Source organism: Nerophis ophidion, linkage group LG28 (genome assembly GCF_033978795.1).
Source record: "Nerophis ophidion isolate RoL-2023_Sa linkage group LG28, RoL_Noph_v1.0, whole genome shotgun sequence".
Lineage (NCBI taxonomy): Eukaryota > Metazoa > Chordata > Actinopteri > Syngnathiformes > Syngnathidae > Nerophis > Nerophis ophidion.
The window spans coordinates 12678132-12694063 of record NC_084638.1 but is presented as its reverse complement, the minus strand read 5'-3'; the positions used below and the strand labels follow the sequence as shown (position 1 = coordinate 12694063).

At 39.6% G+C, this 15932-nt stretch overlaps 1 protein-coding gene across 1 annotated transcript; it reads right to left on the bottom strand.

The window, feature by feature from the left end:
* Nucleotides 1-7637: 7637 nt before the first annotated feature.
* Nucleotides 7638-15932, bottom strand: LOC133545604 (gastrula zinc finger protein XlCGF48.2-like). The gene is made up of 2 exons (XM_061891352.1): nucleotides 15500-15932; nucleotides 7638-10986 (listed from the first exon to the last, which is right to left on the bottom strand). Exons 1-2 carry the CDS (start codon nucleotides 15621-15623, stop codon nucleotides 10028-10030), a joined length of 1083 nt encoding a protein of 360 aa, XP_061747336.1. The 5' UTR covers nucleotides 15624-15932; the 3' UTR covers nucleotides 7638-10027.

The window sequence follows — 15932 nt, the reverse complement described above, 5'->3', positions numbered from 1 at the left end:
CCTTACTAGCCTATATAAATCAACCATTTATAAATAGTTAAATGTTGTTAACAGTCATTTATTCACCATGCACTGCAGCACAACACGACACAACGGAAGAAGAAGAAACAAAGAAAAAGATGGCAACGCCGACAGGAAACGTGGTACGCGACAAACTAAAAAAGGGAATACTAAAGACCAGGGAAAAAAAAGACCAGAAAAGTTCAGCGTGGATTCGTTTTTATGAGGTTGTAAACCAGGATGATAGCAATGCTGGCTACGTGATTTGCAAGAGCTGCGACGCTGTTTATGTTTACGACAGTCACAAAACCGGGACATCCAACATGGTGCATCACATTTGTGCAAAACCCCAAACCTCCACAAACACCCTGAGAATGAGCAGTTTCGTCCGCCGTGATCCCAGAAGAGTGCCACAGGATGTTAAAACAATGCTTACAGATGCATGTGTGGACCTGTGCACTAATGATATGCACCCGTTTGATATAGTCTCGGGTAAAGGGTTTCAACAAGTGGCCCAGACGCTGATTGACATAGGCGCTAAGTGCGGTGCCGTGGATGCTGGTGCCATCCTGCCCCATCGGCAAACTGTGTGTGATCGGGCAAAACTGCAGGCTTCCACTGCTAAGCAGACACTTTCGGAGGACATCCAAAAAGCCATCAGCAACAACGGAGGTATTTCTGTAACCACCGATATGTGGACAGATGAATTTAAAAAGAGAGCATACACAGTCCTTACGTGTCACTATATCAGCGAGTGGAAGCTGGAAAATCGTGTTTTGGCAACAGTGGAGTTTGACCCAACACTGAAAAAAACCAGCGAAAACCTTCATGAGCAGATAACCAGTGTACTGACGTCCTACGGAATACAGCCATCTAAGGTAGTTTTTGTCAGTGACCAGGGCCCTAACATAAAAGCCGCACTCCGCTCCTACCACTGGATTCCGTGCTCTGCACACATCCTGAACACGGTGCTGAGACACACCTTCAGTAGAAAGGGTGACTATGAGGGCATTGAACATGTCCTGGACATGATTGATTACTGCAAAGAGCTTGTTGCATTTCTGAAAAGAACCGGTGCCGTCGCCGGCCTAAAGTACACCGTGAATCAAGAATGTGACGTGCGATGGAACAGTAAAGTCATGATGTTTGAATCAATCCAGAAACAATACCAAGACATCAGAGAGCTGCTACGGAGCAAAGACCAAGAACATCGCCTCGATGGCATTCACCAGGATCAACTCGAACACTTGATCGACTTTCTCACCCTTTTCATGTCAGCAATCAGCGAGCTTGAAGGAGAACATCACCCAACCGTTCAGATGGTTCTGCTCTGGTTTTTCAAGCTGAAAAAACACTGTGAGCCCAAGTATGGAGACCCACCTTACATGAAAACTCTGCGCTCTCGCGCGTCTTCTCTGCTTGATGAGAAGATGCATCCGACTGCTGCTCACAAAATCGCCACTTTTCTCCACCCGAAATTTAAGTCGCTGAAAATGCTGGCAGACGAGGACAGACGAGAAGTGATCAAGCAAGTTCGGGAACTTCTTCTAGATGAGGGAGAAGAAAACCCTGCCCCCGAGCCACCTGTCACCGAGCCCCAATCAGCAACAGAGCAAGGTGAGTTGATACATTGCCTGCCTGCCTGGGCTATTAAGTTTATGTTATGTTGATTGATTGTTTTAAAGGTGTAAAATATTAGGCTATAACAGATTTTATCGTTCCTTTAGGTGGAGCTGATGGCACATCACCAAAAAAAAAAAGGATTGACTTCACAGAATGGGAGGAGGATACATCTTTGCTTGTTGATGAAGTAGAGGAGTATTCCTCTACAAACTTCCGTCTCGACAGATCAGCAGAAGAACATCTACTTTCCTTTTGGCGGAAACAAGGACAATCATTCCCACGACTACAACACCTTGCCAAGAGACTCCTATGCATCCCAGCAACAATTGCCGCAAGTGAGCGTTCCTTCAGCGCAGCAGGGTGCATTTTAGAGGCCAGGCGCTCTCGCCTGAATCCTGGCACTGTAGATGCAATTCTATTCCTGCATAGTGCAAACAAAAAAAAAAGTAAATAGACATACGGTTGGATATGTCAACCTTCCTCTTGTGTTAGCTTTCTGGTACCATCTCTGATGTTTATGTTCCATATATATTGATTAGAACAAGTGTTGAGTTGCAGTGTGTGTGGTGAAGAATTCTCTTCAAATGCCCTTATAAAGGTTTCATACTGAAACGGATCTCCATCAAACACAGGTACGTCTCTTGATGGTGAAGAGCATTGGACATTCTGCTCAACCAATAAGGCATTGAAATCATGTTTTCCTTTTAATAAATCAAGAATGTGATCTTGTTTGATGGCATTTGTGACAGCGGATGTAGTGTGAACTGTGTGACCTTTAACACCATCTTTTTTCACATGAGTATGATTACTTTGCCCAGTTGTATTCGACACATTTTCCATTTGCATAGTTGATTTTGATACATTGTCAGTTTGCATTAAAGAGAGAGCAGCCTGTCTTGGAGTCATATAATGAGCTTTGGTGTACTTTTCATATATGAATTGTTTTGGCTTCACAACCTGTGTGTCAGAGAGGGGCATTGTTTTCTTTGGAGCAGCAGCTCCCTTGTGTGATTCAGAGCTCATTCTTGACACTCTTGATCCTTCCCTAGATCCCATGGTTGCAAAAACTTGCTCCCTTGCATTTGCTGCTGCCAGCTTGGTTTCCAATTCCAACTGTTCCTTTTCCATTCTGAGTTGTTCCTGTTGTTTTGCGAATTCTTCCTGTTGAATTCTTTGTTGTGATTCAATCTGATGTTTTTTCTCCAATGCAGCAACCTTTGCCACGAGAGCAGCCTTTTCGGCCTGGGCTCGAATGAGAGCAGATGAGGTAGAAGAGGTTCTTGATGTTATGGAGTTGCGTGTGATTTAGACATTCGATGAACTGTCCTGGGCTCCAATATCAGAAAGTGTAACACAAATGTTCATCATGGACAAGTAGGAAATGCATTTCATCTTGGAATTGCATTTCAACTGAGCCATGTGTTTGAGAAGGATGCAATTGTGACTCCTCTTCCACAGGAGCAGTGTCATGTGTGGTTAGCTTTTTCACTTCTGATAACCATTCATGCACAAGTTTTATGAAACCTTGTAGTATCTTAATCTTTTGTTGAAACCAGTCATTTTTTCTATCAAGTTCCTCCTCAGGCAATGGTAAGGCTATCAATGAGGAATGATTTTCCCTTGCCTCTCCACACAAATGAATCAATTTATCCAAATAACCTCTTACAGCATTTGCATTTTCATCATTTTCATTTGAATGCATGAGTTGTTTCATTGTGTCCCTTATTTTAGCATCTTTTTTAACATATGCTCCTATTGATTTATGATAATTGTCAACTTTCATTTCCAAGCCTTTGGCAGTAAACTTTCTGGCTATTTTTTCCATTTCAGAATATTGTACTTTTTCCTTTTCGGGATCCACATTTTGGCCACCTTGTGGCTGTACATCATCTTTGCCACCAGACATAATTGGCCAAGTCTCTCCCTTGTGCTGCTTTCAGCTCCACACAACTCAAACTATAGAGCTGGCAGGTGTTTCCAATCACCCTGGCTGATGAGCAGCAGCGTGGCCAAGGCAGAATTCGTCCTCTTGTGGCTTTTTGATGTCCTTCAGTGTTCTGCTTGTTGTCCTTTTCACTCGAAGAGCACCGTTCTTACTTGAGTTGTAGTGGCAATCTTCACCTTCAAATGTTCAAATTTATTGTCACTAAACAGGTTTGAGGGAGTGATCCTACGCAGCAGCAAACATTACAATGCAGTGAGGTCCAGTCAGAAATCCAGTTAATGCATATTTATTAATTAACTTGCAGGGTGAAAGAAACATACTATGGATTATTGTAGTGACATTGTGCCATATGTTCCCCTGTCTTTCCTGCCTGTTGCTGTGTGCTGTTGTCTGCTGTTGTTTGCCGTTGGTAAGAACGATTTGTGCTCCCACACCTGAGTCTTTTCTAATCAGCTCACTTGTGCTTCTATATATGCCTTCCCCCCCTGCACTGCTCAACCAAAAAGCCCACCACCTAGTGACAACAAGAAAGTAATGCCAACTCAAAATAAGGATGCCTAAAATGGCTCCTACAGTTAATATTTCATCATTGATATATAAACTATCAGACTGCGTGGTGGGTAATAGTGGGTTTCAGTAGGCCTTTAAGGATGCCACTGGGGAGGATGCTAAACTGCAGAAAGTGGTAGGCTTTATTCTATCAGGTTGGCTGAGGACTAAACAGGAGCTGCAACATGACATTCAGCACTATTTTTCATTTCAGGATGAACTTAGTGTACAGAAGGGTATTGTATTTAGGGGCGAAAGGGCAGTTATACCTGATAAACAGAACTGATCCGACACGCCGCATTCATTCATCACATTTAGTAGTTACGGGATGTCTCAGGAGAGCACGTGAATGTGTATAATGGCAAGGTATGAATAACTAGGTAAAGACTTTTGTTTCAAAGTGCGACATTTGTAGATCAGTAGACCCCAAGCAGCCAAGAGAGACACTTAAACCACATGATATGGGGTTTAGACCATGGGCCAAAGTTGGAACGAATTTGCTCAAATGGAAAAACAGGGATAATTTTATTACAGTAGACCAGGGGTCACCAACACGGTGCCCGCGGGCACCAGGTAGCCCGTAAGGACCAGATGAGTAGCCCGATGGCCTGTTCTAAAAATAGCTCAAATAGCAGCACTTACCAGTGAGCTGCTTCTATTTTTTAAGTTTAATTTATTTACTAACAAGCTGGTCTCGCTTTGCTCGACATTTTTAATTCTAAGAGAGACAAAACTCAAATAGAATTTGAAAATCCAAGAAAATATTTTTAAAGACTTGGTCTTCACTTGTTTAAATAAATTCATTTTTTTTTTTACTTTGCTTCTTATAACTTTCAGAAAAACAATTTCAGAGAAAAAATACAACCTTATAAATGATTTTAGAATTTTTAAAAACATATACCTTTTTACCTTTTAAATTCCTTCCTCTTCTTTCCTGACAATTTAAATCAATGTATCAAAGTATTTGTATTTTTTATTATTATGGTAAAAAATGATGAATACATTTTAATTTAATTCTTCATTTTAGCTTCTGTTTTTTCGACAAAGAATATTTATGAAGTATTTCTTCAAACGTATTATTAAAATTGAAAAAAAATATTCTGGCTAATCTAGAAAATCCGTAGAATCAAATTTAAATCTTATTTCGAAGTCTTTTGAATTTCTTTTAAAATTTTTGTTCTGGAAAATCTGGAAGAAATAATGATTCGTCTTTATTAGAAATATAGCTTGGTCCAATTGGTTATATATTATAACAAATTGCAGATTGGATTTTAACCTATTCAAAACATGTCAGCAAAATTCTAAAATTAATCTTAATCAGGAAAAATTACAAATGATGTTTGATAAAAGCTTTTTTTATTTTTTTCAAAAAGATTTGAATTAGCTAGTTTTTCTATTAATTGTTTTCGGTTGAATTTTGAATTTTAAAGAGTTGAAATTGAAGTTGAAATTTTATTTTCATTTTTTTCGTGTATTCTCCTCTTTTAAACCGTTCAATTAAGTGTTTTTTTCATCATGTGTTCTCTACAAAAAACCTTTTGTAAAAGGAAAAAAAATGTACGACGGAATGACAGACAGAAATACCCATTTTTTTAATATATATATAGATTTATTTATTAAAGGTACATTGAGCAAACTGGCTATTTCTGGCAATTTATTTAAGTGTGTATGAGACTGGTAGCCCTTCGCATTAATCAGTACCCAAGAAGTAGCTCTTGGTTTCAAAAAGGTTGGTGACCCTTGAGCTAGAGGGACCGGAGCTGACAGAAACCGCGTCATCGAGTGACGTGAGGGAAACGGAAATGGAGCACCTGAGACCTCCGCCAACACTTTGTTTGGACTCTGCTATTTTGGCGAAGTCTTGGAAATGTTGGAAAGAGGAGTTTACTCTTTACATGGAACTGACGATGCCGGAAGCGGAGGAGGTCATGAAGGTGAAACTTTTCTACTACCTCATAAGTGTGTATCAAACTGGTAGCCCTTCGCATTAATCAGTACCCAAGAAGTAGCTCTTGGTTTAAAAAATATTGGTGACCCCTGCAGTAGATTAGTACTCCAATTTCTGGGAGGTAGATTACCTGCCGGACGCAACAAGCAGCACTGTAATTTATAAGCTGAAGGCTCACTTTGCAAGACATTGCATACCGGATGTGGTTGTGTCAGACAATGGGCCACGACATTCGTCTGAAGAGTTCCAGAGATTCAGCCTAAGTTGGGAGTTTGTGCACAGAACTTCATCACCGGAATACCCACACAGCAACGGAATGGCCGAGTCTGCGGTAAAGACAGCCAAAGTGACTTATGCTAAAAGCTGAGGCTGCCGGGCAAGATCTGTACTTGGTTATCCTGGATCATCGAAACACACCCAGTCAAGGCCTGGAGACAAGCCCTGCACAGAGACTGTTAAGTAGGACTTGGACCCTACTGCCAACAAAAGATACCCTCTTGACACCGAGGGTCATGGACTGTGAGCAGGGACTGTAAGGTAACAGACTGAGGCAGGAAAGATATCAAAACCGCTCAGTCAAGGACTTGGATTGTCTCAAGAGGGGAGACAGTGTGAGAGTTCAGACCTTTGAGCCGTGTAAAGTCTGGAAAGTCGCAAAGGTGCTGAAGGAGATGCAACACAGGTCTTACGAGGTGAAGTTGGAGTCAGGTGCTGTTCTGCGGAGGAACCGTCGACACCTCAGGCGCAGCCATGAAGCACCTGCCCCGCCTCTGCAATCAGGAACGTTCAGTGACACGACTACGATGGATATTCAGCAACGTACCAATGACCAGTCGGTTGCTGTGACCAGAGCAGGTCGTAGAGTTTTTTGTCGACATTTTCTGAAAGACTATACACAGTGACTTTTGAAGCTTCAAAACAGTTGTGACAAGTTGCTGGGTTACATGTTATTTTGGTTGTGTTAGAAAACAAAAAGGGAAGATGCAAATATCTTGCTATTTGATGAGACATTTCTAGGTTAAGACGAAAAGAAAACCATACTATAAAAGTAAAGAATGACAGGTGATACTGTTTTTTGTTCGTTTTCATCCTGTGTTGGTTTGTAAGTAAGATGATACTTTCGTTTTCTACTGTAACTGTTTTTTAGTATGTGTACAATCTAAGTTGTACTGTATTTTGCAATACTATGTTTTTTTTCTACATAATTAGGCAGTATAGGGTTAGGGTAAAGTAATCTCTTTTGAAAAGAAAAAAAAAGAGAAAGGATGTCACAATATGATTGTTACGTTGACACTCCAGCATATTAATACATTTTGCAGGGGGGAACGTTTAGAGTAAGACACACTGTACAGGAAGTAAGCGGACTGGTGTGAGTGAGCCACCTTGGATTGTAACTGCACTGAAGTTGACAATAAAGTAGAAGTGAGCAACTCTAACCGCCCACTCTTTATGGTTGGGAACATAACGGACTAGAGTTAAACAAAGACAACACTTATTCGTTCTGTGATAGGGAAACAAAATAAACAGTTTATTTTATGAATGTATGCAAAGTAAACTCTGTGAGATGTACAATATTGGCCTATGCCTGACACTCCAAACTTTGATTGACATTGATGTAGTTTTGGGGATATTAAAAAAGTAAAACAGTGTTTAAAACACAACAATGGGGATTTTTTTTTTAATCCACAAATGTAAATTTGTAAAAACAAAAGAGACCCAACAGATAATTCATAAAATCACACATTTTAAAATTAGATAAAAGACAACTGTTCAAATGATGTATAAAGTAAATAATAATATGCTTCCTGAAGTGGTCCAGAAGATGTTTCAGATGTGAACCAGTAAACATGTAAATCATATAAAGGTGCTAATCTACGGGATTATTAACAATTACAAATAAAAATATGCAACACTTCAATGAATTCAAAAACCTATAAAAAAAAAAACTATTATGAATAAGTCTAAAATTGTATTATTAAACTACAAAACCCAAAACTAATAAAGTTGGCACATTGTGTAAATGGTAAAACAGCACACAATAATTTGCAAATCCTTTTCAATTTATATTCAATTGAATAGACTGCAAAGACAATATACTTGAAAAACTTGTACATTTTTTTGCAAATAATCATTAACTAGAATTTAATGGCAGCAACACATTGCAAACAAGTTGTCACAGGGGTATTTTTACCACTGTGTTACATGGCCTTTCCTTGTAATGACACTCAGTAAAGGTTTGGGAACTGAAGAGACATATTTTTTAAGCTTTTCAGGTGGAATTCTTTCCCATTCTTGCATGATGTACAGTTTAAGTTTTTCAACAATCTGGGGGCTCCATTGTAAATGGTAAATGGGTTATATTTGTATAGCGCTTTTCTAATTTCAAGGTACTGAAAGCCCTTTGACACTATTTCTACATCCAACCATTCACCAACTGATGGCAGGAGCTGCCATGCAAGGCCCAAACCATCACCCACCAGGAGCAAGTGTAAAGTGTATTGCTCAAGGACACAACAGACATGACTATGATTATCAGAAGCCTATTGAACCAGGGAAGCTCAGGTTACTGGCACGGCCGCTCTACCAACCGAGCCACATCGTCAAGCTCTATAGTGGTCTTCAACGTTTTATAGGCCGAGGACCCCCAACCTGTACAAAATTGTGTTTTAAATTAAACATGGACCTTGTTATTATGCAATATTTAGATAATCAAACAATACAATAGAGAGCATTGTGGTATTTTAGGTTTCATAATGCACCACACATTTTCAATGGGAGACAAGTCTGGAATACAGGCAGGCCAGTCTGGTACCCACACTCTTTTACTACTAAGCTACGCTGTTGTAACACGTGCAGAATGTGGCTTGGCATTGCCTTGCTAACATAAGCAGGCGCGTCCAGGAGAATGACGTTGCTTCAAAACCTGTATGTACCTTTCAGCATTGATGGTGCCTTCACAGATGCGTAAGTTACCCATGCCTGGGTTACGAATACACCCCCAAACCATCATAGATGCTAACTTTAGAACCTTGCACCTATAACAATCCGGATAATTTTTTTCTTCTTTGGTCCGGAAGACACATCGTCCAGTTTCCAAAAACAATTTGAAATGTGGACTCGTCTGACCACAAAACACTTTTCCACTTTGCATCAGTCCATCTTAGAAGAACTTGCGCCCTGCAAAGCCAGCGGCATTTCTGGGTGTTGTTGATAAATGGCTTTGCATGTACCCGGGTAAAAAAAAAAAAAAAAAACTAATATAAAATAACAAATCCATAAATGTAGAATCTTATTAAAAGATTGTTACCAAACAACAATGTCAAAAATGTTTTATGTGTTGATGTCAAAATTTTGACAGTTTATTTCAAATCCTGCAGTTTCATGTGCTGCTGCTGTTCTCAATAAAGTACTTTCTATTCTATTCTATTCTCACCAGCACACTTGTGTTTCTTGCACTGGTACTTAAAAGAGAATCTTTCACCACACACACTGCAACTCAACACTTTCTCTCCTGGATGTGTTCTCATGTGTGTTCTAAGGGTTGATCGTTGACCAAAGCTTCTGTTGCAGATTGAACAAGAATGAGATTTTTCACCAGTGTGTGTTATTGTGTGTTTTTTTAAATTTTGACTTTCAGCAAAACTTTTACCACAGACTAAACAGGAAAACAGTTTTTCACCAGTGTGTGTTCTCATGTGTACTTTCAAATTGTGACTTTGTGCAAAACCTTTACTGCAGATTGAACAGATAAAAGGTTTTTCACCAGTGTGTAAAATTGTGTGTTTTTTCAAACTCTGACTGTGTGTAAAACTTTTACCACAGATTGAACAGGTAAAAGGTTTTTTTCCAGTGTGTATTGGCATGTGTTCATTTAACACATTTTTTTTTGTAAAACTTTTACCACAGATTGAACAGAAAAAAGGTTTTTCACCAGTGTGTGTTCTCATGTGCACTTTCAAATATTAATTCCTTGTAAAAGATGAGCGACAGGTTAAACAGGAAAAAGGTTTTTCACCAGTGTGTGTTCTCATGTGTACTTTCAAATTTTGACTTTGTGCAAAACCTTTACTGCAGAGTGAACAGGTAAAAGGTTTTTCTCCTGTGTGTGTTCTCATGTGTCTTTTCAAATGTTCATCTTCGACAAAACTTGAATTACACACAGAACACTTAAAAAGGTTTTCTCCAGTGTGTCTTTTCAGGTGTTTTTTCAAATCTCGACTTCGTGCATATCTTGAATCACACAAAGAACATGAAAACGGTTTTTCTCCTTTATGTGTTGTTGTGTGATCTTTCATATTGTCCTTCCTTGTAAAAGATAAGCCACAGATTGAACAAGAAAATGGTTTCTTTCCAGTGTGTGTTTTCATGTGTCTTTTCAGATGAATATGGGTTTTAAATTTTTTGTCACAGAGAGAACAATTCAAGTGAGTGTTGTCAGTGTGACATGTCTTATCATCTTTAGAGTCTTCATCGGTGTCAGGAGAGTGTGACGTTGTGTCCTCACTATCTGATAGTGGAGCTAAGAGCTTGTCTGCTTGTGATCCTCCACAGTGGTCTCCATCAGCTTCTGTTGTCATGTGTTGTGTTGAGCTGCTGCTTGGAGGCTCCGCCTCTCTCTTCTCCTCACTTTCACCTTTGACCTCATCATCTTCACTCTTCACAAGGACACCAGTCACTGGGAACTCCACCAGTCCTTCAAATTGATCCCCCTCCTGACTGATACTGTGTTCCTCCTGTTCCTCTTTAATGTGGGGGGTCAGTGAGTCTTCCTCTTCCTTTTTACAGGGAAGGGCCTGTGTCAAAGAAGAAAAGTAGATGCCAGAGGGTCCATTGCATTTGGTCGTCCTTTTTGAAGGATCTTCCTTTACCATCCTGATGCTACACCCCTGTTTTTCAGGCAAAAGTTGCTCTTCACAGACATCTGCAGGACATAAAATGACAAACATGCTTGAGAAATGTCCAGATCTGCTTGGTAACATGAGGCATTCAGTACATTTACATGTACTTAAAATAACAAGTTATTATATGAATTGGCCTGAAAACAAAAACACTGCTCTTTACAACATTATTCACTGGAAAAGAAGACCACTTTTTACAAGGAGTGGGTAAAATGGCCTCAAATCTATATTGCCATTAATTCCCTTCTGCCTGAGTGCAGCTGGGATAGGCTCCAGCTTCCCCTGTGATTTTAATGTCAGTTACTGATGTATAAACTTGGAGAAAAGATTAGGTTGTTTACAGTGTAAATCTGTATTCTGTATTGTTGTCACTGCTTTGACGCCATCTTGTGGTTGAGTTTGCTCACTGCGAGTGCTGTGGTTTGAAAGTGTATTTAATTTTTCTTCGTGCCTTGAACCCAGAGTAATGTTTCGTCATTGATCTTGCCAAGCAACGTTTGTAAGTGTAACCAGGATTTCCACTGTATGTGGAACGGGGGCTACGACGACAGACACGTTCTGTTTTTTTGTTTTCAAGTCAATGTGTCAGTATCCACCGCCTGGCTTCTATATTTAGTGGTCGACACAACAAGGCAGTTCAATTGAGCTAAAATCTGCTCGTGTGAGACAGGAAATCATGCATGAACACAAGATAAATGATCCAGTTTACTTTAAAAGTAATATATTCTGTTTAAGGCGTTTGGACATGAAGTCAACTTGTCAAAAGGTTTTCCGACCTAATTTCACCTCCTTGACACTAATGGACGAAAACATGCCGATTCTAAAATGTCCAAAATTAAAGAAACATATAACAGGCATATCCCGGGCAGCTATATGGGGGCCTGTATTACAGCTTTGTATTAAAATGACTAGTTCCATCTCCAACATTAAAGTGAGTGTCACTAACACTGCTGCATACAGGAAAATGTGTGGAGGAGAATTGCAAGAAGCCGAAAGAAAAATTGTGAATGAGTGACAAGAGGCTCACTTTGTTCATATTAGTCTACTGTCAAATAAACATGCTCAGGTGCTGAGAGGAATGCACAAAGTGAGATCTCTTAGTCCAGTCTGAAATCCACAGACCAAGAAGGAAACACACTGACATAGCAATGTATTGATGATGGCAAGAATTAAGTTATTAGGTTTATTTTCAATATGTATGTCTGTATGTCCAAACCAATATGCTGGTGAGAAAATGTCACTACTGCTCTGATGAAGCGAAGGTGTACTTGTTTAGAGCTTACTGCACCCCTATGTACACAGCACCCCTCTGGGTGAGGTTCAAGAAAGAGAGCTTGCACAAACTCCAGGTTGCATATAATGACTGTCTCAGAATCCTGCTCAGAAAGGCCAGGGGTAGTGGTGCCAGAAAGCTTTTTTGTGATTTAGGGATAAACACCTTCCACACCACCCTGAGAAAACTGATGTTTAAGTTTTTATGCAGACTGCAGGGGCCCGGGAATGTTTTGTTTTTTATACGGATAACCAATCGTAAGTGTAGTTCTGTTAGGTACCAATACTATATATGGAAACACTGGCATCTGTGCCTCACAATACGAAGGTCCTGGGTTCTATCCTGGGCTCGGGATCTTTCTGTGTGGAGTTTGCATGTTCTCCCTGTGACTGCATGGGTTCCCTCCAGGTACTCCGGCTTCCTCCCACCTCCAAAGACATGCACCTGGGGATAGGTTGATTGGCAACAATAAATGGGCTCTAGTGTGTGAATGTGAGTGTGAATGCTGTCTGTCAATCTGTGTTGGTCCTGCGATCAGATGGCGGCTTGTCCAGGGTGTACCCCGCCTTACGCCCGAATGCAGCTGAGATAGGCTCCAGCACCCCTCGCGACCCCGAGAGGGACAAGCGGTAGAAAATGGATGGATAGATGGATGTTATCTTTGCCTTTAATAGAATGTGTAGAAGCATTCTAAAGTATATTTTTATTGCTGCTTATATTTATTTAATATATTTGTGTTTTACTGAATATGCACAAGCATCGTTTTAAGTTTACTCTACAAATGTACTGGGCTCGGTAATTTATTTTTACGGGTAGTTTAATTAGACAGAACCACAACAACCACGCAGTTGCAAACACCAGATGTATATACAGTCGTGATCAAAAGTTTTCATAGACTTGTAAAGAACATAATGTCATGGCTGTGTTGAGTTTCCAATAATTTCTACAACTCTTATTTTTTGTGATAGAGTGATTGCAGCACATATTTGTTGGTCACAAAAACACATTTATGAAGTTTGGTTCTTTTATGAATTTATTATGGGTCTACTGATAATGTGAGCAAATGAGCTGTGTCAAAAGTATACATACAGCAATGTTAATATTTGGTTACATGTCCCCTGGCAAATTTCACTGCAATAAGGCACTTTTGGTAGCCATCCACAAGCTTCTGGTTTAATTTTTTGACCACTCCCCTTGACAAAATTGGTGCAGGTCAGCTAAATGTTTTGGTTTTCTGGACTTGTTTCTTCAGCATTGTCCACATGTTTAAGTCAGGACTTTGGGAAGGCCATTCTAAAACCTTAATTCTAGCCTGATTTAGCCATTCCTTTACCACTTTTGACATGTGTTTGGGGTCATTGTCCTGTTGGAACACCCAACTGCGCCCAAGACCCAACCTCCGGGCTGATGATTTTAGGTTGTCCTGAAGAATTTGGAGGTAATCTTTCTTTTTCCTTGTACCATTTAAAACACCAGTTGCATTGGCAGCAAAACAGGCCCAGAGCATAATACTACCACCACCATGCTTAATGGTAGGGATGGTGTTCCTGGGATTAAAGGCCTCACCTTTTCTCCACCAAACATATTGCAGGGTACTGTGGCCAAACACCTCATTTTTATTTTCATCTGACCACAGAACTTTACTCCAGAAACTTTTATCTTTGTCCATGTGTTGTCAGATGAAACAAAAATTGAGCTGTTTGGCCACAACACCCAGCAATATAGTTGGAGGAAAAAAAGATGAGGCCTTTAATCCCAGGAACACCATGACCACCGTTAGGGATGATATTCGAAACCGGTTTACCCGGTTGTTCGATAAGAAAAGAACCGAGTCCTCGGACTCGAACCCCTTTTTGATAACCGGTACCCATTATTGAGACCACTATAGTAAAGGAAAAGAGTTGGTTCTTTATTCGAATCCGTCCCGACCAGAAATGCTCCGTGAGACATCACAAGAAACGACGTCACGTAGCTCAGTCATTAGGCGCAGATAGCGAAAGCAGGAAAACAACGGACGGGAAAAAACGCTCCAAGGTGTAATAAAGTTCAAAACAAAAGACATAATCCAATAAATAAATTTACTGAGAGATTTGAGCAGGGTACAAACACATGACCAACACTTTTACAACCAACCGGAAACATAGCAACCAGGCTAGCAACGCACCTCCTTTACGGCAGCTGTCGCAACGTTTATAAAGCAACCGCAGCACATACATATATATACAAAATATCCCCCTTTTTTAACTTTTGTTTGTCTTTCCTTGTAAACAAAGCAAAATCACACTGTATATGTGTTGTCAGTCTAATTATAAATATTGCAGACGAGGCGTGTTGGCTGAGTTCTTGACGTTTACAGCCGGGTGACGACATGCAACACTTTTCGTGGCTACCGCGCATGCTCGTCACTCCCGTTGCATGCTGGGTAGTGTAGTCGTTATATTCCCAAGCTCATAAAGAAATAATTTTAACTCAATAAGGTGTATTTCTTTTTTTAGCTTTAACTTTTCATATTTTAGCATTGTAACCACATTTGCAAACAACTTTTCTCTTCATAGAATTTTCTAATCAAATGTATTTCTAATGTATATACGTGTTCTTATGCTATCTGAACTCACTATGTTCTCTGCTTGCTGTACATATCCTACTAAGTAAGACCTACACTGTTTCAATGTCCATTTCTCTGTTGATGCAATTGTTGATGACTGAAGTAAGGATATCAACCAAAGCTCCTCATCCCATCCCCCGGATTGTAATTAATGTAAATAATTCAATGTATATACTATGATGATTAATTTGTGTGATGACTGTATTATGCTGATATATATATTTGTGCCATGAATTGATTAAAGTTGAAAAACTTATTCGGGTGGTACCATTTAGTGGTCAACTGTACGGAATATATACTGAACTGTGCAATCTTCTAATACAAGTTTCAATCAAACAATCAATCAAAAGCAGATTTGGTCACATTTTCAGTAGACCCATAAAGAATTCATAAAAGAAGCAAACAACATGAGTGTTTTTGTGACCAACAAGTATGTGCTCCAATGACTCTATCACAAAAAAATAAGAGTTATAGAAATTATTAGAAAACCAAACAGCCATGACATTCTGTTCTTTACAAGTGTATGTAAACTTTTGACCACGACTGTATTTAAATCATCTTCACAAGACAACCAAACTTCTTATACACAATATATTTAAGAATAGTTAATAATCAAGTACAAAGTTAGTAAAGATGTGAGAGTAAGAAGTAAACAAACCTGTTCTGTGTAACACAACTTGATGTTTCTTATAATAAACATCCAGTAGTTGATGTTGTCGCTCCTTCTCCTCTTTTCTTGGCCAAAGTTCCTCCTCGTCCTTTGCCATCGTTCTTTCGCACATTTTCACACAATCACAACACTTTACACTCACATTAGTTCCCTAATTAGCGATGTTTCAACAACTTCCGCTTCTCTTTGTTAGCAGCTAACAAGCTAAGCTAACTAGCCAGCTAAACTAGCTGCAAGCTACCTTAAAATGAAGCTATCAAACAAGAGAAGTGTCAAAGTGTGCTCAGACTAATGTATCCGGCTAAAAACAATCATTAACCGTGTGTACTCTATTAAACAACATATATGTAAGAATACAGAAATATAATGCCCGCGTTTAGGACTTCTCCGTCAGACGCCATCTTGCTTTATCACCCGATCG

What these genes read in the sequence shown, in the direction of transcription:
- LOC133545604 (XM_061891352.1), bottom strand. Translation starts at nt 15,623, where the DNA reads ATGTGCGAAAGAACGATGGCAAAGGACGAGGAGGAACTTTGGCCAAGA. An exon ending in AGTTGTGTTACACAGAACAG is followed by an intron (nt 10,987 to 15,499) that starts GTTTGTTTACTT and finishes TATGTCCTGCAG; the next exon opens with ATGTCTGTGAAGAGCAACTT.